The 23,367-nt window shown below is 43.2% G+C and overlaps 1 protein-coding gene across 5 annotated transcripts in view; it reads right to left on the bottom strand.

The window, feature by feature from the left end:
• LOC121882639 (kelch-like protein 29) overlaps positions 1–23,367 on the bottom strand; it is a 218,704-nt gene that overhangs the window by 136,699 nt on the left and 58,638 nt on the right. For 4 of the 5 annotated variants that reach the window (XM_042391010.1, XM_042391013.1, XM_042391011.1 and 1 more), the window contains one exon: positions 1,018–1,329. In XM_042391010.1, the coding sequence (XP_042246944.1) occupies positions 1,018–1,290 (273 nt within the window). In that variant the 5' untranslated portion in view covers positions 1,291–1,329. Of the gene's footprint in view, positions 1–1,017; positions 1,330–11,520; positions 11,542–23,367 lie in introns of those variants that run through there. The other variant, XM_042391014.1, reaches the window with a different exon arrangement.

Consider the following 23,367-nt stretch of genomic DNA (forward strand, 5'->3'; position numbering starts at 1 on the left):
TGGTAAAGGTCCCTCTCTTCACACGCTGCTGAGAGCCAGCTAGCTAGCAAATCTCTGGACAAGGGGGCGGAGATCACAAACTCTATGGCTCTTGACTATACCACTCGGACACTTCCAAGCAGTAGTTTTCTGTATATGGTCTAAACATAAACAAAAATATGGTATATGGTCTACAGTCAAATTAGGATCCTGTAGGTTTAGTAACCACTTTCAAATATTGCTGTTTCTGTCACTTGAGGCCTCATTAAAATTTAATAAACCCATTGTGCATTAAATATATAGCATGGTCACTATATTACCTGGTGATAATTTATACCTATAGTAAGCTAAACCTCCATTAACAAAGAAGAGGTTAGAATAGGAGCCACAAGAGAAATAGGCTTTCTTTTAAAAATCTATTTAAAAAATCTAATATATATCTGAACTCTGGGTCTTTTATAATGATGTGGTCCTTTGTTTTGTTTGCACTGTAAGAAAAGCACCAACTATGACTACTTCTAACAGCAGTAGCACCCATCTGAGCCACTGTCAGAGGTCATTTACATAATGAAAGAAGAAAATTACCAAGGAGGCAAAGGCAGGACAAGCCTGCCATTTGGCAGAGAGAGAAAATGAAGATGGAAGGGAAATTGTTTGGCAAGAATGTGGAATTGGACAGATAGAGAGAGGGAGAGAGAGAGAGAGAGAAAGAGAGAGTGGAGGGGCTTGAAGAGCTGAGACAGTTGAACCATGAAGACAGGCATGCCAGGGAGTTGGACAGTACAGAAACATTTGGAGAAAGTGTGAGAGGAGAACTGGAAGACAGTGAGAGAGAGAGAGGGAAGTTGGAAAGCCTCAAAAGCATGGAGAAAGTAGGATTATGTCCAACTGGGGAGTCATCACAGATTAAAAAGTTGTCACGGGGAGAGACAAAGACTAAAAAGAAACTTGACAGAGGAGGAGAAAAGAGCGAGAGGTTTCCAAGACGAGTCAGAGGGAAGCAGGTGTCCCCAGCATCTATTAGGATGAGGCTCTTACCTTGGCCGACGCCGGAGCCACCGATCCTGCTGCCGGGATGCCTCGCTTGACCGCTATGTCGCTGCTCGATGTTGTCACGGCAACTGTAACCGGGGTGGGGAGGAGGGAGGGGATGACGGGGAGGGGAAGGAGCCCCGGACGGTTGTTGCCATTGACGACGGCAGAGGCACAGCTATGATTGGCTCCTCCATTGTGGAGGCCAGAAGGACGGATGTCTCTCCGCTCCCAGGGTCCCCGGTAGTCCCTCTCAAAGCGGTGGTGGTGGCGTGACATCACTTCCTCTTCCTCTCAGAGGGAACAACGGGGGCAGGCCTGCAGGAAAATGGACAGGAAGAGGGTATAGGTCAGATTTATAGATTGAATTTTTTATTAAACGTATGTAAATGTAGTAAGAGACAGACAGGGAGGTTTCAAAGGCAGAGAGAGAGAGATCGGGGGACGGAGACAAGAGCGAGACGCCGAGTGAATTAAGCAGAGAACATGTTGACATGGAGGTATAAACGCTCCCAGCATCTGCTCCCATTGCACCTGACTGACATGAACACACTGCGGCTCATTTGTTGCCTCTAATTCCTATTCTCCCAGTCATTAACGAGGGCTGCGACAAGAGGGAGAGGAATGAGCACTGCTGAGCAGGTTTACAAAAAACATCATCAGTGCCAACACTGGAAGGAGCTAAATTTGTTTTGCGAAGCATCGAGGCTTGAATATGATAGGTTAAAACAATACAGCCGAGGGAGATGCAAACAGGTACGCGCTCAGACAAGTTGTCCTGAGGACAGCGCAGCAGTATCATGACCTTGTGGTCAAAACTCATTCATCTGAATAGATAAATACCCCTGCAATTACAGCTCATCTCATACATCTAATGGCTGGTTAATTCAATCAGATTGCCCTTGAAGTGCATTTGAGGGTTCTCCCCTTTTCAAGCACAGCGGGCTGTGATAGGCTAAGAGGCGACAGTGAGCTGAAATTACATCAGTATGGGGCATGGCGCTATTGTGTAGCATGAGCAGCGTATCACTCTATATTATATCATAAATCAAAGTGGTACAGGATCTGAGTAGAGAAATCCATCACTGAGGGGTTTGTACCGCATTGTACTCCTCCTCACCAAAGGCACGTTATGCTTCCCAAGCCCTTGATAACAGATGAAATAAATAAATAACAACCTCAAACCAGGTTCAGCGAGCCCCATGCAAAATCCCCTGGTCTGTAAGGAGAGAATGACAGCGGATGATAAGTCTTTATTCTGCACGCTGGGGTCTGTCACGCTGCTTCTTGCCTCACAGAGGAGCGAACGCCTTGAAATGCCAGCTTCTCTGTGTGTATCTGTGTGTGTGTGCGCGAAAGCAGTATATACTACAAGTGACTGTATGCATGTAATGTTTTGGCAGGATGTAATGAGAACACACATGTTCAAAACTCCGGTGCAGTATGTTAAGACTCTTAGAGCAGGATGTTGGAAATGAATTACAACTACAAAGCTTTGATGCAAGCGATACACCATGCAGCCTGTGGTGGGAGCACTGGCCCTACTGAATCTTTACCTGCTGTGACCATCCATTTATTTACTCACTAAAACACTTTCTCTGTCTTCATTGCTCTCTCTGTTCTGCTCTACTTTATTCTTTTTTCTTTGTGCATTTTATATATAATATCCCCTTCATTTATTTCTCTCTCATACAAGCTCTTCTCTGTCCAAACATCCATAGCGAACAAACTAAAAAGCTGTGGGACAGTGCTCCCACGCTCTCTTTCTCACTCTCTCTGCAATAACCTTTCTCCCTCTCTGCAGTAACCCCTTTTAATAACCTCGAATTTTCCAATAGAATAAGCTTGTATTATCTCTAAAAATATGTGAGACAGAGGGAGTAACAAGGTGCTAGTCCAGCGGAACAATGGCAGAGTTAGTGCCAGGTAATATTCTCTGTTATCTCCTGAGCTCCACACCTTAGCTGAGAAATAAGAGGGCAGCCGGAAAATTCCTCCACATAAAAACAGGAAGAGAAAAAAAAAAAAAAAAAAGTTAAAAAGAAATGGACATTATCTCCTCAAGAGTCAGAATTGGGGGCAGAATACATTTGCATTCACAATTCTACACAATTTATTTTTATCAACCCTTTTCATATGTGAAGTGGGTACATGCCACTGTGCATCTGAGTGGAGACAGTTCTGTAATTTACAGAGTTTTTGTCTTCCTGTAAACCTGCGGGAACAAGGGTGCACTGGAGAATGAATCCATTTGATCATGTGGAAAAGTAATAAAGAAAATGCAAGTGCCCACCCAAAAGAGTTTTGTGGAATAACTTTCAATAAGGGTGCAATACACAGCATAGGGAGAGAAAATGAACAAGTGCATGATATTCACACAAGAAACAAACATTTATCACATAAAGTCTGTCTGTTCCCTCAGGCTTTACTGTATCACTTGTCACTTTTTTTCCTTTAAAAGTGACAATAAAAGACACGAAATGAATCAATTAGTAAAAGTCTTGCACGTATCTTATGAAAAGCTTTATCTACACCTTCACTTAGGTGAAATTAGTATTAACTGTTCATACTAAAGATTAAATTACCAAACAAGTCCTTATGCTGAAACGCCGGAGTATGCATGCGGTTTCTGATCTGCTACGCCTATGGTTGAGATACGGTTAATGTTCGGCAATTAAAATGACTTTGTTCAGGTTTGAGAACATCTGATCATAGTTAAAAGAAACCAACGCCGAGTTAGCAGGAGATAAGATGTGAACCCCGTGTTCAGTGTCAAAGTCAGACACTTCGCACAGTTTTACACACTGATACGGATAAAACTCTCATAGCAAATTGGATTTTATATCATATATCATCAATATATAATTTAATATATTATGCAATTAAGAAATTGTTTATGGGTCACGTGAACACATGGGAATGTTTCTGGTTTATCCATCAAATTAAATACCTTTAAAAATCAAGGCACTTAATTACATTGATGCAAAAATTGTGCAAAAATACAATATGTCATGTACAGTGTGCCAGTTATGGTACATATCTGTATTGTTCTGATATTATACAAGTTCATACAATGTTTTACGTTGAATACTGTATTTCAGGTGGACTTTGCTCGGGTTATTGGTTATTAGCCATTATTCTTTCTTTAAATGCTAGAATACACACAGTATATTTTTTATTGTTTATGAAAGGTGATACTACCATAATAAGGTTTTTAGTGTGTATGTATAAAATAGTTTAGGGCAATGTGTTCCTGGTAAAATGTAGGGAAGTGGGTAGACCACTAGACCCTGTGATAGCCTGTTGTATTGTGTAACAGCATGTAACAATGCATTAAATCTTGTAACATTGTGTTAATGGATATAGAACATTAAGTTGGTAATTGATTGATCTGAGGTGTGACCAAAAAAAACTCCTGGACTTGTGAGTACACTGGTTTAATTCACAAGAAAATTGGATTTTATTAAATGGAAGTCAAAACAAAGTAATTTGGGATATCTTAAAACAGTCACTTCACAAAATTTTATTAATGCAGTCCTACTCTTGAATTTACAACATTGCTCACAATTACCTAATACACACAGATATATTAAAAGGATAGCTACCTCGGTATAAACAGTGTGCAAAATATTGTACTGTCTCACAGTAAATTATGTATATCTCCAAACCAGATGTCACAGTATCACCTACGTTCTCTTTTGATACTGTATGTAAATGTAGGTTGTTTTAAGTATATACACACAGATGACAAATGCTGTTGTTTTCCTGAAGAGGCCATCTCACATTATCATGCCTAAAATTCTATCACTCACTTACACAAAGTGGCATTTTCAGAATCTTGGCACTATATTTTAATATGTGCACAATCCTCTAAGTGAATTCCCGTCATCCTTGCTTGCACTATGCATGTCAGTGTGTTCTGTGTAATCGGAGGCTGGCAACTGATCCCTGCAGAACGAGTGCCACCGAGACAAATCCCACTACATTTATGGTCCTTGGTGAACAGAAGGATTTAAGCTACTAATTACAGGTCTTAAATTCTCTTCACAATGACGTTTCAGCTACTCCTTTAAAGTCTGTGTGTGTGTGAGTGTGTGGTGCGCGTATGCATGTATGTGTGTCACCTTGAGGCTGAGTGTGTGTGAGGTGTGTTTGTGAAGGTAACTATGAGGAGTGATGAAAGAAATCTTGCTCTCAGAGGTGCCTGTGGAAACACACCCACAACGCACCTGTGGACTCTGCCAGACTAGATGAACACTTAAATACATCACATCTCCAATGACACTCTGCTCCACGCTGCACTGCTCTAGGGAGAAGGTGCCAATAAAGATTTGCCCATTTTCTTTCACATCCAATGAACTCACCGTCAGCCCCGGACAGGACAACGGTCTTTCTGAGGAGCGATGATAACCTTTGCTGCGAGGCTCGCATGTTAAGCCAAGCTTTTCAATTTTATAAGAAATTAATGACGGCATTTTAGTCATACCCTAAAGCAATTAACGATGCTCTTCAGCTCCCGCTATCCTGTCAGCGTGTTAATAATCTTACCTAAAGGTATGAGAGTTTCCCACGCCAAGAACTATCTTCTGACTCTAGCTGCTACTTAAAATAACAGCTGATGACTGAGAATTCTTTGCGGCGAGATGAAAATCTAAACAAATGATTAAAAACACTAATCCTCTGGAAGCCCAAATAGCAACAAAAAAGGCTCCGGTTTCCAGCGAGAACAGAGGAGCTGAAAATTAAAGTGAGAAACACCGTGTCAGCAATCAAACCTAATGAGCTGACTGACTGGGCTGACTGGCGTCTCCATTGTGTTGTCAGTCACGTCATGAGTTAAAAGCAGTCAGCAGCAGTGGAGGCAGAGTGTGTTGGTCGCTGGGCATTTTTGTTTCCAAAAAAAAAAAAAAAAAAAAAGGACTATTCTAGCACTGCTGATGCGTCAGAATGGAAATTGCACCCGGCATACGATGTTCCGAATGCATGTGCAGCTGAGACGGAAAAGTGAGATGGCGTGGGTGTGTATATACGTAAGAAAGAGATTCAGTAAAGGAATAGATGAAGAGGAATAAGTGTGTGTTTATATGTGGGCGTATGCCAACATGTGCAAGGCCGATTGTAGCTGACATCATGACGACCTTATTGCTATCACCATGGAGATGCCCCTGCGTGTTCCTGTGCTCGTGCGCGAGCACTACGGTTAAGTCCCGGCGGTGCGCGAGTCCGGGGAGTCTTCGATAACTTTAGTTCCCGAGCAACAGCTGAGTGATTAGCCGAAATAAAAAGTTGTCTGGCAGGTGGGAACGTGAGACACACACCCTTAAGAACAGCATCTGTCACTCTGAGGCGGTACGCAGCATGTCGGGTGTGTGTGTGTGTGTGTGTGACAGAGCTGCGTTAACAAAGCCATGTGGGAATAAGCAGGGAGCCGCGGATAGACGTGAGGAAAGAGGGAGCATAACAGATGGACAGAACGTGGCAACGACAGAGAGACAGCGAGACGGTGTGAGCGAGCGAGCAAATGAGATATAACAGCAGTCAAGTGTGTGTGTGTGTGTGTGTGTGTGTGTGTAGCCTGAAATAGAGAGAAGGGTGTTAAGGATGGGATCAGGGTAGGGTGGGGTGGGTTGTGTGTCATACTTCTGTTCTGGGGTGTAATGTTTGCTTTGCTGGCACATTCTGCCCTGCGTTTAATATCACCAGCTCTTCCAGTCGCTACAGATACTCCCCAAGAGGAAAGGCTCCATTTCCAATCTCACTCACTCACTCACTCACTCACACAAACACACACACACACACACACACACAAATAGCCACCTGCTACACTCACGAGTCTGCACTAATGATCAATTCGTCAATCAGCAAGTCTGGATGGTACAAATGAGGGTCGGGTACAGTCGGTATGTTGTAACTTTTACGAGGACAAGATATTGCTGTAAATGAGGGGCCCTGTGGGAAAGACACGAGCACACACACGCAATACCTGTCAGAGGCGAACGCGCTCGCTCACACGCACGCATAGACACCAATGCACGCCAGCAAATGTGCGAACAGTTCATCCAGGACAACAGAGGTATTCATCCTGATATTTAAATCATGGGAGAGACTGTTGGTACAGGAATAGCCCCGAGCAACACAAGACAGAGTCTCTGGCTTTTTAAATTCTCCTCCTCAGCTTCAGTCTGTACCGCCTAAGACACACCAGCTGATGAAGACACCGTCTCAATTTTGATCTTGCATCTATCACAGTTGCTTATACAAGTAAGCATACACACACGTGCACCTGCTCAGTCAAACAATACCGGTCTCCTTAACTAACCGATGCACTGGCAAACATGTACTGCAATACTTTAAATATGCAGACTTCAACCTTCTGAATTTGATGGTACAGAGTAAATATGTTTCTTTCCTTGGAGTTTTTTTCCCTCTAGCATTTTTAGGATTTTTTGTAAAGTATTGATTGATGAAGCAAACTGATCTGCCAGAGAAGAACCATGGCTTTCTGGGTATTTTTAGCTTTCCCTCTTAAGGTCGTGATACAGGAGAAACCTAATTGATGTTCCAGAAGAAGGAAAAAACACAAGAACAACAGAGTGGAAGCCAGAGGAAAGGCAAACACAGGAAAGGAAAAACAGAGTTGTGTGTCTATCTCATGAGCTCAGATGCAGTTTGTGCCTCATGTGTGTTTGTGTGTGTGTGTGTGTGTATGTGAAGAAGAGGTGTGAGGTGTGGGGGTTGCAGAGAGGAAGAGAAGGGGCCATCTTCAGGGATAAGAAGCAAAGATGAATGCAGCTACCTGCTGGCATGGAAACGAACAAGTCTATTGTTGGGATTGATTCTTCGCATTAGCAGGTCCAATTAATCCCAGCGGTTTGAGAGGAATTAGAACTTCTTGCTACAATTCGCACACCTCATTAGTGGTCTGAGTGGAATCCAGAGACACCAGACAGTCAGCAGTGGATCATAAAAAAACATAGGATCTCTCAAAACGGAGCTCACAAGCTTAAGCGCCATTCATACCAAAAATAGATATTAATTAATAGAGGCATACATGTTACTTAAATACCTACTGCTACAGGACAACTGGGATGGATTTGACACACAAATAAACCGGAACCACAGGGTAATCACCAGCCATTCTGAGCAGATCTTGTTCTAATCTGAAACCAGCACCTCACATTTCCTTATCTCATCTGCCTATTAGGATTTCCACAGGGCTTTCAGAGGAGACGATAGTGGGAGATGGCACTTTGTACATTAATCTGACACCTTGATGGATGAAACACTGGTGGGTGACATGCACACACTGCCTCATTTTGCCAGAGACAGACACTTCCTGATCATCTTCTCTTTGATAAAGCATGCAAGCAAAGGCCAAATCATTCAAAGCGGATAAAAAGGGGATATGGTGTATTAGGTAGAGAAATAAAAAAAAGGAACTGAGGCCGAGGGTTATTTTTTTCTTAAGATTAAGAAATATTGCATATACCTGCACCACTGACAGTAAATTTCCCCCTCAGTATGCATCAGCACAATTCTTTTGGTGGAGCATTAATACTGTAAGTAAAACTTTCTTCCAATCTAAGAAAAGAGGCGGATGTGTGTGTGTGTGTGTGTGTACCGCGTGTGTGTTTTTGTGGAGGGGGGGTGGATAGGACATGATGCAAGGGTTTCCAAGCCGCTTGTTTACAGTCGTTTGAACACACAGGCTCTGTTATTACTTTTGCATGATGAAAACAGCATGGGTCGACAGTCATTTTTCTATCCAAAAATGTCAGCGCTCTCTGGCGCCCGTGCAGACAAGGAATGACCACGGCGTTATGAAATATTGCAATGATCGAGTTAGTACACCCCTGCCAGTGCTTGATTGTCAGTATACCAGGCATGTGATTAGCCTGAGGAACAGAGACGCACTGCTACCTCCACCACTGCACACCGCACACTGCTGCTCAGTTAATTAAAACACTGACTTTCAACAAAACGCCACATTATCACAACGGCAAGACACGAAGCTGGAGAAAAAAACCCTGGGGCTAGTGTGCGCACTTTCCTATCCAGCCTTTCTGAATTCTTTTTTTTTTTTTTTTTTTTTTCTGGGTGTGGGAGCCGCAGTTTTCCAGACGCCAATCACGCAGTGTGTTTACGCATGTGTGTGTGTATGTGTGTGCCTATGTGTGTGTGTGTCTGTGTGTGTGTGTGTGTGTATTCTCAGTGGCCCGTGGCAGCTGTCGCCTTTTCTCTCCCCGCTGCATCCTTTTGCAAATTTCTCTGTTCTCTAAACAAAAACCAACAACGGCATCAAAACAAACAGCTCTCACTGTTAATGCAACACACACATATACACACACACACACACATATACATAAACACAACATCACAACCATGCCCATACACACTATAACCACATAAATACCCAGGGCAGTTGACAAAAAAAAAAAAAATACATTATTGCAACTACTGTGACATGCGTGTGTTTATATATCAACACACATGTGGGCATGTGTATTCATGTGTGTGTAGTTCAGCTATGGTAGCGGGACAGCAGTGCAAGTGCAAGAATAGTGACTTAATTATCTAAATGGCTGCTGTGGAGATTACTGAGGGCAGTGGGCATCCATCTCTTTCAGCACCGCCGGCTTAGAGTGCACAGCCAAGCTGGAGGAGAGATCAAGAGATATAGACATCAATAAGAGAGACATAGCGGCAATGAGAGAGTGAAAAAGAGACTGAGAGAATTAGACGAGAGCAAAAGACAGGAGACAATGTGGAAGGGAGCAAGAGGAGTGGATACAGTGACAGTGATTTACAATGGAAGTTTGCAAGCTGACTGGCCTTCACTACAAAATGCTGCCATGGCATGCGTTAGCATCCGTAGCAGCAGCAGCAGCAGAGAGTTCGCCGGCAGCCAGGATCACGACATCACCTCTGTCGCCCTGCGCATTTCGATTTTGCTTTTCCCGTCATTACCATAGAGATGCTCCAGGGCTGGATTGTATCTTGGCCCCCCGCGAAGCAACAAAGGCTCTACATTTAGGTCTATCCCTCCCTTACATGAGTGCGAATTATTGACTTTTTCTCAGCCGAGCGGTTACCGAGGTCATCCCCAGACCGGAGGGCATCAGGTTTGATCCCTTAGTGTGCGCACAGTGTTCCAAGAGCCCTTGAGCAAGATGTTTAACCCCTACTGGCTCTAGAGGCTCCAGTCCTGCTGGTTGACTCTGCACCTTGACCACAGGAGCAGGAAGACAATTTCCATCTTGAGGCTAAATAAAGTGCACTATATGAAAATAAAAAGATGTAGTAAAAACACATGTATTTTGTAGAGTTAGCTGTTGTTTCTGTCTGTTTACATGACGTGACTCAGAGCTAGCTGCCAGCTTGTAATAGTCTGTGAGAGTTGTGCTCTGCTAGCTACTGTTTCTGTGCATTTCAGTTGCTATTTTTCTGTTGTTTACACCCTTGTACACTGAATACTTGTTGACTGTTTAAGTGTGTCATTCATATGTTGTGCAGTTTGAATGCTTATTCGGCGTTTGCTAATCACTAAATGCTAGCTTATAACACCATCGTTATTAGCCTTTAGCTCTGTATGCTAGCTGTTATCTGTGTAGCTGCCTATGTCTAGTTTAGGTTCACCTTTGCTGTCTATGATAGTTTCTCCATTACTAAGAAGCTATACTGTTGTATTCTCTTGTTGCGGAACCAAACCTTTAGTGTACCTCCCTCTGAGATAGATAACCAGCCTAAACCCCTAGACCTGGACTCTGCACCTCCTTTTTCCATGCTCTCACCTCAACACCGACATAGTGTCCTGATCCATCACCCTGAAGTGATTGCTGTCACACCTATAGATCCATACACATTCTCTCACACATAAAGACGCATTCATGTGAAGCACCACCCAATACTGTACCACTAAAAGGCGATTTAACAAGGAACGAAATCCAAAGTCCACCAACCACTCCCGTGCAGAAATTATTTAATGCATTTATTAAATGTTCTTGTTAAGTCAATGTTTTAAAGGAAATGAGTAGGAAATGACAGCTTGTACAGCCAACATTTCCTCTTGTTAAAATATAAGCTCTGTTTCCTGACAGAGGGGACTGTGGTAAAGACAGAATGCTTATGACTGGAAAGCTCACTGGTTTGAATCCCTAGACTGTCTGGGGAAAACAGAGAGTGAGCAAATAACACTCAGCCTTCAACGACTACTACAAATGCTCCACTGAACAAGATATACTGTATGTACTGTACTACAACTTCCCCAAGTCATACTAAGTCGCCTCTCTTAGCTTTACTGTCCGAGATCAAGGGCATCTAGAGATTTAGTATTTTTCTCAAGGACACCTCCCTTGTGTGAATCTTTGTCAGTATGCAAATTGGAATCCAGGTCATCTGGGTGACAAGGGGGTCTGGGGGTACTCCTCAAGGAAAAAAATTGCGATTTGAATCCCATTTCCTGCATTTCTACATATATTTCACTACATAACTACATAACATATAACTTACCTGCAACTCAGTGCCACTTCTCCCTGCCTCACCCTCCCTGTCTTCCATATGCACCTTCACCTCATCTGATTTCTGATATGAAAGCAGAGTTGAGTTATACAATAGAGCCTGTGGTGTATGAGTCTAATGCTACGGTAAGCTAGCAGTGAGAGAGACTCTGCTTTTCATACGTTGTTGACAGATACTTGCAGCGGTTTACAGTGGCCTCGTTTTCAAGTTACAAAAGGTTAATAGAAAAATCATGCTGTTTTACAACCATCTTAAATGTTTAGTTTTTCAAATCGTTTTTTTTTCCCTCTTTGGAAATATGTGACAGGCTGGTGACTATTTTGCCACCAGCCGACGTTAGTAATAGTAACAACGTTACCTAGCAAGAGCATATCGATGTTGGCTCAGTCAAGCCTAAGATCAACAGAGAGGAGAGAAGGGAGGGGGAGTTGGAAGGGTGGGCAGTTTGAGTGGGCAGTGTTTCCATGTGGTCCTCGTGTGTGCAGTTTCCCCTGTTTTTTTGGTTTTTTTTTTAATATAATGTTAGTTTTCAGACTGTAAAACTGTGGACTGTGAAGGAGTCCAATATTGCCTTCTGAAAAAGTGCAAGGGACGTGTCCCCTGTCCCCCCCACCCGCCTGTAAATTACGCCCCTGACTGTTCAGCTCCCTGGTGAGAACATGTTGAACTCTGAGAGGGAAGAAAAGTAAACAAAGTCAAGCTTCCATCTGAAACGCAACCCAGAATGAAATAAATGACTGATAACAGATGGACAGGCTGACACTTGTAGAACGCAATTTCAAAGGCAATAAGGCTGATTTATCATGCATATAATTATACACTAATTCATTTTTTTTCACTAATTTTATTGTAAATGAGTTCTTAAATTTTTCTCCTGAGTGACGGCAACTAAGAGGACATAAGTCACTCCACTGTTGAAATAATAAAGATGCTGGAGGATTGTTCAGACATGGTTTTTAAATTAGTGAGTTGTTTTGTATACTTGGATGAACAGGGCCTTTTATAGATTTAAGTCAAAATGGAACACTACAAGGAAATATCTAATAAATCAAAGACCGATGTTTCTTTCTTAGTCAATTACATTAAAGCTGAAGCAAAACAGAGTTCAGATGTGCTGCGCGCCGCGTTGCCAGCTCAGTCAGCTCCAATACTTTTTATCACGGTTAATGACAGAGCCTTGAGTCAGTTGGTCTTTACTGCCAAGTTTGCTTCAAGTATCAGTGCACACACAAGTTTGCAAGTACGATCACATGCAGCACATGCACTTACAAAAATTCCCTTACTCCGAGTCACACAACACTACCCCTAACCCAGGGGAACACGCACAAACGTACACCCAGGACAGCGCTCTCTCCCTGATTAAGCCAGGCCATCTGCTTGAGTCCCCCGTCACCACTGACGGCTGCTGCCTGTCCAGGCCGGCTCCTGGCAAGCCAGAAATCCCCCAGCGTGATCCAACGGCATATTAATCTCCTCAAATCTCAACCTTTTCGAAAGGGCAGACGCCACGGTAACCTCAGTGCAGTTGTTCAGGGCAACATCATCTCACTCTCTCAAATACACGATTCTGTCACTTCTGCCTTAGATGACATGAAAAGTGAAGGAGGGGCGAGTATATTTTCCTTTCTCCTTGTATCCCTCTCTTTCTCTCCACTTATCTCATGTCTCTGGGTGCTTTCTCTAAAAGCCATTCTCTGTCTCTGTCCGTCGTTTCATATCTGTATGAACACAGTGGCCTTTCAGAGCGCACAGTGAGTGGCGCCGCAGCCCGGTCTGGCCCAAAGGAGCAGTTGGAGTGGTATAGATTAATGGCCCAGGAGACAGCCTAGGCAAGTGGAATGAACAAATAAAGAGGCCACTGAAATGACTGAAAAGAAAAAAAAAAGGGGTAGAAAGAAGTAATGATAAGGAGAATGAGGCGTACACTAAATTGTAGAGGGATACCGACTGGGGGAATGTGTTTTGTCACAGTATAGTTACATACCTGTCACACTCACAGTGAGTGAATTAAATCTGAATGGCTCAATGTGCGTCATCCAACATGGATTTGTGACCCGCCCCTCCCAACCTGAGATGGATGAAGGTTGGACACTGCCCAGAATTTAGTAAACATTTCCATTTAGGAATGGAAATTTAATTTAGTGCTACTGAAGTTTAAATGACATTTATGACCATTTACATTCTACTATTCCAGAAAAAAGTGACATGAAGAAAGAAAGAAATAGAAAAAGCAAGAGAGAGGGAGAATGAGTGGGCACCAATTTTATTTGGTACTTAAAATGGTATAATTATGTGTAATTGTAAGTAATTGTATGAATTAACGGTGATGTGCATGGAGCTACAGTTGCAGACTGAACGGTGACAGTCTATGATAGCAGAAGATGAATGGAGTCAAACCAGGCTAAAGCTAAAACAGCTGATTAAGACAGAAATGAACAAAGATTTTGATAAGCAATTCAAAGTCATTAAAATAACGACTAAAATAAGACTATGGGCCCTATTTTAATCACGCAAGCACAACAGCGAGCGCAAAGTGGTAGATCCTAGCTGCAAGGATTGGGTGGGCATCTCCGAGTGCACTTGCTATTTTGGTTCATGAATGTGCAGCGGCGCAAAGTGCCAAAGGCTGGGTGAAGTAGAATATAGATCGGTTGGTGTGTTGATTAATACATACACTGTCAGTCAGTCACATCGCTGGTTTCATAACTCCGAAACAGCTGTGCCAATCACAGTGAAGCATGATAACATAAGCTCCACAAATGGAGAGATGCTTTTCTAGGAAATCATATTGTTGTTTGGAAGGTGCAGAATGTCATAATGTGAACACACAGTACCACAAATCTGCAGCCAGAGACAGATAATGTGAGGTTTTTTTTTTTAACAGTAAATTACAGGACAGAGATGATAGAAATAAATAATCACAATGTCGGTGAGGCTGTTTATATGAGCACATCAATCTGACACTATTTCAGTTTTAATTCTACTGAATTTCACATTGTAAATGGTGACATCATATTATTATTGATGTGACAGCAGCATTTGCACCATGATGCATTTTAAATAAAATATGAGACACCACTTGCTAAAAAACAAAGTTAGAGGGAGGCGATGGTGCACATGATTGATGAGCTACAGTAATCTGATGTGTCCCACATGAAAAAGAATGGAGTTATAACATACAGTCTGTGTGTGCAGCCTAGTGTCATTTGCATGTGATTTTATCAAGGTAAACACAGTGGACGGTTATGTGTAATGGCACTGCATTGCACCAGAAACAGACTCTCAAGCGTCAATTTTCAGCACAACGTCAAAGACTCACTTCTACCAAAATACCCGAAACTCTCTTTGCACTCTCATATGAATGAACCTCCCACCTTATTGCTCCTCTCCACCCACCTGTGCACCATGCGCATTGTGCTCAGCACAAAGTGCTCGGGCAAAGCGAAATTACAAGGCCAGAAAAACCGTCACTGCACTGCTTGTATTGGACTTTGGGCTGCCACAAAAATAGGGAGTCTACAGCCCTGCCTGCAGCTATGTGAGGCTGTACATAGGCACAGACCAGCCCACATATTGACAGGCTGACATTGCCATCCCTACAGTCGCACCACTAGCATGACTAAACATTGCCGATGTTGTCCAACAGTCTCTGGGTCCAACATCTCAAGTGTGAGTATTCTCTCCTTTTCTCAGTTTTATATCATTGCATCATGAATATATTTGGGATTTGCACTTTTGCTCGATCACCTTGGGCTCTGAGAATTTGTGGTGGACATGTTTTAAGACTTTGACATTTTATAAAGGATATAATTATTAGCTTAATCAAAAAAAATGACTGACAGATTAACAGATAATTAAAATAATCATTAGCTGCAGCCCTAATTACAAGTTTAACATTCATCATACGTGGCTCTACTGTACAACAAGGGTAAGAGGGTGTGTGCGTATTATTATTATTATTTCTGAGTTTTCCTGGGTGTATCGAAAAATGATGTGTTGTAAGACTACTAAAGAATTTTAAATCTGCCACAAACCTGAGGTAGCTGCAATTTTTTTGCTATGATTCATTGAATGAATGAACTGTGCTGCAGCTACAGTAGATAGAATTACAGTGGGAAATTCTTTTTCATTCTTTGCCCTCTCTTTGTCTCTCTTATTTTCACTCTCCTGTTACCTCCCACCTACCCTCCCTTTCCTTAGCCCATGCCTCAGCTGTGCTCTCACACACAATCAGCCACATGAGTCCGGGGCCAACATAGATGAGAGAGAGAGAGAGAGAGAGCGAGAGAGACGAGGGAGCAGTGGAGGTTGTTGGGCAACATCACAGATAGCGGAAGTGAAGTGAGAGATAAAAGGAGGAGAGAAAAGAGAAAAGAGGAAGCGAGAGGAGGAGGAAAGGCAGTGACAGAGAGGGAAAATGAGAAAGCCCAGCGAGATGGAGAAAAGGTGAAACACACACACACACATACACACGTTCTTTAATCAATACGGTGGGAATGTGGCCCCATGGTAAATCACTTTCCTGGCAATAACAGAGAGCAGCCACTATCCCTCTTTTTAATATGTTGCCAGAGTGTCAGTGGGTGATACACAGCAATATATAGCATTGGAGGAAGGGAGAGAGAGAAGACAGAAAGTGGGGGAGTCATGGGTGTGTGTGTGTGTATGTGTGTGTGTATTGGGGGGGAAGTTGTGATGTATAGGCCTGGACAGTTGGTCTGCACTCAGATAAAAGAGGGGAATCATGATTAGGTTGTGTAAAGTGTCCATGCTGAAACACTCTCTCTCTCTCTCTCTCTCTCTCTCTCTCTCACGCACACACATACACACACAAAGAGAAAAGCCTGGCTGGTTGGAGAGCCCGTCCCCTCTCTCTCCCCACAACCCCCCTTATCGTGTGTCCTTTCTCATGAGCTCTCAATGCATCAAAACCTGCCCTCCTCAGAACAAGGATCCACTATAATATGAGAGGGGCAAAAAAAAAAAAAAAAAAAAAAATTCATCACAGGGGTAAAAGCTATCACTCTCCTCTTCTGGTCACATCGATTAAGGGGATATTGAAGGCCAGGCAACTTTTCCACCTTGGCCTCAAGTATCTGTCTGCCTGTCATCGTCCAGAGAGCCACCAGATACACAATGCTCTGGCAGGTTGACCTTCACTTAACTATCTGACCGCAGGGTGCATCATCCGCCATGTCTTTTATTGACTTGATTCCATCTCGCTCAATCTCATCTTCGCCGGCTGTGTTTGAAACCGCTTCAGCAAATGTTGTTACCGTAAACGAGAGCGGCTTCTCAATTGACTTGGGTCCCCTTTAAAGTGGTGCTAAATAAGTAATGGGGCGTCTCATCTGCTTTGGCTAGCCGGTAGCTGGATGGGTTACAGTGAAGGGAGATTAATGGATGGGCAAATGGAGATAAATGTATGCGTTAAACGGAAGCGCCAAGCCTATGACGTGACCCGGTGACATATAACGTCGATGCACAACCGGACAACTGTCAAGGTGTGTGTCCCTACAAGGTGCGGTACGACATACAGGTAGGCTCGCTCGTGTTTTCGCTGATGGTCACGGATTGATTTTAACATTTCACAGATGTCATGGTATCAATAAAATCTAAGTGTGAATACATTTTTGTAGAGGTAACAATGGAATGAGTAATGAGTATCTGGCCTGTTGAAATGTAGAGGATTTGACCTGGCTACAGCTCCATGGTTACTGATGGGAGATGTTGAATATGTTACTGACTTTGCAGGCTAAACTCAGTTTTCCCAAACCAGTAACACATGGTTTGGGGGGGAAAAAAACCACCCTCTTTAGATTAAATGTGTGTGCATTACATTACTGGTCTCTTTGAAGATGCTCTGTAGCGCTACCACTAGCCTAGACTGAAATCCTAATAAGATTAATATGAAAAATACAGTATATAATATACAGTATGGGCACACAGAGTAGATGTTATCTTAATATTTAGAATATATAACTGGACTGACATGATTTGTTGCGCAACCACAAAAACATAAACAAAACAAAAGAGCAGTACAGCTGAACAATGACTGATGAAGAAATACAAAGGTCCTCAGAGACAGAAACATCAACATCTATTGTGTTTCGACCACACGGCTGCTCAATTAAGGTTGTTGTTGTAACATGAAGATGAAAAACTGAAGTTCCTTAGTTATGAAAAAAAAAACAATACCGGCTATTTGATTTTCTGCATACTGTTTGTTGTTGTGGGACATGTGATCCGCTCCTTCTATGTACCTGCTTTAGTAACCACCATCTATGCTGGCTGTGTCAGAACAGGTTTTTCTTTTTTCCAAGAGTGCGTAGTCAGATGTGGGATCATTGGATGCAGCCCACAACAATCGCACGTATTTTTCAATCATTCATGCATGAATTTCAAGTCAAGTCAATTATTATTTGTATAGCTCAATATCACATATTTGCCTCAGGGGGCTTTACAACCTGTACAGCAATACAACCTCCTCTATTCTTAGACCCTCGATTCAACAACAACAACAAAAAACCCTTTAACTGAGAAAAATGGAAGAAACCGCAGGAGGAGCAAAAGGAGAGGGATCCCTCTCCCAGGATGGATAGACATGCAATAGATGTGTGAACAGAGTAGACCAAGAAAGCAAAAATACAGCATGGACAAACAGGATGACAAAATTATAGTACTGAATAATCTAGACCACTGATACTTCTGAGTTTCACATAACATATTTACTTTTGCAAATACATTTGTGCATTTCAAATGCAAAAAAAACAAAACACAACAGCTGGTGCTTGCTGTAATTCAAAACACGGTTTGAGACGCCTCCACTCAGGGTGGTAGATACTACTGTATGTAATTAATGTAAATGCTGGAAGCTGGGTTCTGCATCTGAATATAGTTGTCCTCTCACTGACAGACCAAGGCTGCTCTCATCTCTCCTTTGTTCCTACAGTCTTGCGTCTTCACTGACAGTGCTGTTGACAGGCCAAACCACACGCAGCACAAACCCTGCTACAATCAATTCACTCAATTTAATCTTAATTAGCTGACCACAAAGAGCTTGCGCATTGCTCTGCCTCCATCTAGCTCTCTCTTTAAAAGACATTTTCTGTACTGTTCAAATTTCACACATCACATTTTAATGACATGTGGGTCTAATGACCTGTGTTAAATCCAAGCCTGTGACGAACCCGTGACACACGGCCAAGACTAACCAGTTTGCCTCCATTTCATCGACATCAAATGGGAGACGACTTATCTTCTGATTGGCATCAAAGGAATTGCCATGGACAGCGCAGGATCTGTCCATGCTTCCTTGTAAGCAGGCTTTTTAACCAGCCGCTTGTCATTTCCAATGCAAAATATGAACTGTTTGAAGCATGCGTTTTCTTATTCCGCGGGCGAAATATGAGTTATGGTATAGTTCTGGTGTAATCGACAATGCCCCTGGGTCCTGTATAAAGTAATATGTTTAAATCAGATGGGCTCAACATAGAAACAGTTTGAGATTCAGTATAACGCTCCCCCTACCAGCTCCTACACTGGGGCTTTGTAACCACCGAAGATAATGGATGTCTCCACAGGCACATGTTCATAAATAAAACAAGCTGAGGTACTCGCCTGGTATTAACTGCACTTTTTTTTTTTTTTTTTTATATAGAATAGGGAATCAATGCTAATGGAAGACATGCAAAGCAAATAAGGACAGTTCTCTGGTCTTTTGACCTCTGGTGGCAACAAACATGGCTACATATAGCAAAGAAATTCAGAAAAAAACCCTGCATCCAGAGAGGAATAAATATGTGGATAATATTCTCTGCACTCAGCAGTGATGGTAAAAAAAAAAAAAAAAAAAAGCTGTGAAATGTAGAATTTGATATGCTGTAAGGGTCAGCCCCAGGTTCTCTGGGACCACTGGTGGAAAAGCAGATGAGCCAGAAATGGAAGGAGTTTGTGTGCAGCAGGCAAAAAAAAAAAAAAAAAATACATCAGCCCCTAGTATGCATTCATACACTATGTATGGATGGACTGAGACTTGAGCTATGACAGCAGCGGCATGGAAAAACATATTAACGTGTAAAAGATACACTCGCCGCCCGTGCGGTTGTGTACTGTAGAGCTGAATGTTAAAGCTGCTGGACGACAGATATGTGATTTGTGTGTGAGGGGACTAAAGGGAGAAAGTTAAGGAAACAAAGAGGGATGAGATAGAGGAGGAAAAAAGTGGCAAGAGGGGTGGGGTGTGGAGGGGGGGGGCTTCACAGCAGAGCAATAATTTACAGGTATTGTAAAAGCAGGGCTGGCGGGGATGTCAGTAAAACAAAAATGCCAAACCGCTCTCTGGAGGGAGTGAGGTTTTATACATTTCTGCAGACATTTTTCATCAGAGGACAGTGGAACACTTTCTCAAGTAGTCCCTCCTGAACCTTCAACTAGGGCAAAGTCCTTTCTTTGGAGCCATTTTTTAATTGCCCTTTAAAGATGAATTCAAAATATGACAAGAAGCTGAGATCGAAATATCTGACTTATAAAGGACATATTATCTCCAAAACGTATTATTACGCTCAATTCAACACTTCGTCTGTAATAATGATCCATTAATTGTAAACGAAATTTCGCATTTGCTTTTTTTCTTTGGTATCCTTCCACTCATGCAGCTGCCATTGGTTCACGGCGTCCAGCCTTCTACACCTAGTCTCCTCTGAAGCCCGAGCACACAAGAGCGATGGGTTAAGGGCTGTTATTTCATACGCTCCCTCAGGCCCCCTTCATTTTGATAAAGGTTGCATACCTCCGGGCATTTCTGAGAACATTTCCCGCTCTCTCCTGACACTTCCACCTTGCCACCCCTGTCCCCTCTCAGCACGCCCTTTCCCTCCGGCACAGTGCAGTTTACCGACCGTGACACAGCGTGCCGGCTGGATAATCCCAGTGAGACTGAAGCGCCATTAGGAAAAAGGAGGCCGCTAAAATGCCAAACCATATTACCGACCCCCCTTCCCACCCCCCTCTCCTCCTTTACTGGGTTCCATCTCTGTCTTTCTCACAGAGGGCACCTGGTACCACATCTCTTCGTTAATGCATGGAGGCGGGGGAAGGGTCACACACATGAAACTCATTCCCTCACTCAGCCACTTATATATGGTGAGAAGCACGACTACATTGCGGGTGCCCTCTGACTATTGGGGGCTAGTGAGCGGGGGGGATGGAGGTGTATAACTGTGTGCGTGCTGCGTGTGAGACCTCAAATAAACAGTACAGTTTAGAGCTAATCATGCTCAAGGTAATGAAGCTACCTGGAGACACTGTCAGCCTTCAAGGTTAATGCAACACCTGTATGCGTGCTGTGCAAGAAACCAAGAGCGAGAGGCATGATCAGTGCGGATCGGTGTGTGTGTGCTCTTGCAGATTCATGTGGCTGTGCATGTGACTGTAACATGTGTACATTATTCATCGGAAGAGCTGTGAGCCCTGAGACACCACGGCACAAAGGAAACAGTAAAAGAGATGCCACAGAGCGCTGCCACCGGTCATTTCTGTTAGCATCACAGAAGAAGGAGAAGAAGAAGAAAATCCTCTCCCTCCGACACAGCGCGTTTTCAGGGGGGGAGGGGGGGGGAGTGGGAGTGTGTGAATATTGTAGTAGACCCCGAAGGTGAGACAGATCAGAGAGGTACAAAAACTGTGAAAAGAATTAGGTTAACTTGTCGGAACAAAAAATAAACCTTTAACTCTCTGTGCGGCGGATCAATGTAGTTACTTTTTGGCGTTTTAGTGACATATTTCCATAAGTCTTGCCCCGATCTCTAAACAAATATTCAAATCTGATCAAACAAGCCATTATGTTGACAGCTTTCAATTCCTTTCAATGACAGAAGCGTCTGCAGGCAACCTTTGAGGAGGAGAAAGCAGGCAGCTATATTATGCAAATGGCTGTCAGTTTAACGAATCAGAGGCAGAGAATTAGCAGGCTGTTAGTCTCTCTTAGACCCGCAAATGCCGCTAATACAGATGAAGGGCTGGAGCCTGATTTCATTATTGCTCCTCTGAAAAAAAGAGAGGAAGGGGGATGAGAGAGAGGGAAAGAGGGAGAAATCGGGATTGAGAGATGGGGAGATGGAGACAAATGTATGTGAAAACACAGGCCTCTATTCAGAGCCCTATCAACTCCAAATATCAAATTAGCCAAATGAATGGTACAAGATAAAGGACAGCACGGGGAGGAGAGCACGGCACGGCAGACGGGCGAATGAAAGGAGCAAAAGAGAGAGAGAGAGAGAGAGAGAGAGAGAGGGGGAGAGAGAGATGAGAAGCTGCGAGGGCATGTTAAGAATGGGAGGGATCGGAGAGTATTTCAATAATCGATAGAGCGTGAAGTGAAGAGAGAGTGAGACACGGAGCGAGAGAGAGAGAGAGAAGCGGGATATCATAGTTCATTAGTCATAGCTGGTGACAACTAGAGACTGTAGCAAGAAGATTGTCACTGGGTCTTAATCAGATGAGAAACGATGGAATGCCAGTTGTTAATTCCAACAGCATTATAGCGTCTATTGTCTGCCTCTGAAGGAGCTTATCGCAATCTCTCTACCTCCGAATGCTGCTGCTCCTCCTGCTGCTACGCCAGCAAACAAGCTGCCAGCCAACTCACCAGGGAAACTCTAAAGAGCTAGAGAGAGACTAAACTCTCCCTTTCTGCAAAGTCTCACTCTCTCATACTCTTTTTTTCTCTCTCTCGACTCCTGTCTCCCTCTGCTCCCTTCACACACACACACACACACACGCACACGCACGCACACACACAGCAACTGCAAAACATGTGATGCTACAGTAGCCCTTGGTGCTAGACGGAAGCATCTCTGAGGCAGAAACCGGGAAATCAATTCTCCCTTTTTAAGCAACTCATTAAAAGGCGCCAAGCAGAGTTAAAGCACTTGCTCAAGACATACCATTACAGTATATTATATATTCTGTTCCAAGGCTAACCCTGATGAACATACACCATTACGCAACGCTGAGCACAGAAGCTATTATGTGCATGCGCGCACACACACAAAAGTTTTATACATTCAATGCATACAGTATACTAACAAAAACAACAAAAAAAAAGCAAAAACACAAAGATGTCATATTCTCTGTTTTCTTCCCGCTCTTGCTTGTACACAGGCGCAAATAAATACTGCAACAACCTCCTTAAAATGCACATCTCCACTATGTTTTTCTCTCCTAGGGTCTGTTCCTGTCAGAACCGTGGCCCAAAACTTTCAGTCAGCTGGCTCGGCTGGGGACGGTCTCTCCGACTCAAACAACTTCCCTGCCTGGCTGGAAATGTGTTTACTGTATTTGTACCACTACGCTGCACTGCCTGCCTCATTCACCACAACCAAACAGTCATGCAGCTACAGTATGTGAGCACTGTGTAAATTCTGTCTGTGTGCCCCCCCCCTCCTCCTCTCCCCGACCGCCCCCGGATTGGGGTGTGTGCTGGTATATATCCATCTGTGTGTGTGTGTGTGTGTGACGATACGGGGGGTAGAGGAAAAATAACATTTCATAAAAGAGGAGTAAATTTAACAGACAAAACAAAGGTGGGTCATGTGAGGTTGCATGCCAATCAACAGTCAACCCCCTACTGTACATACAGTTTTTTTCATCTGTCAAATCCTAGTTGTTTTATTTCAACATGATCTCTTCCTTGATGCAGTTTATGGCTGCAACTGACAACTATTTTTATAAAATTATTATTATATTTTTTGTAAGATTCTCAAGGAAAATACAGAGAGGACAAAACATGTTCCCTCCAATATCCCTTTCATACAGGAGAACCCCTAGCACTGGCTT

The sequence above is a fragment of the Thunnus maccoyii genome, chromosome 17 (genome assembly GCF_910596095.1).
Source record: "Thunnus maccoyii chromosome 17, fThuMac1.1, whole genome shotgun sequence".
Lineage (NCBI taxonomy): Eukaryota > Metazoa > Chordata > Actinopteri > Scombriformes > Scombridae > Thunnus > Thunnus maccoyii.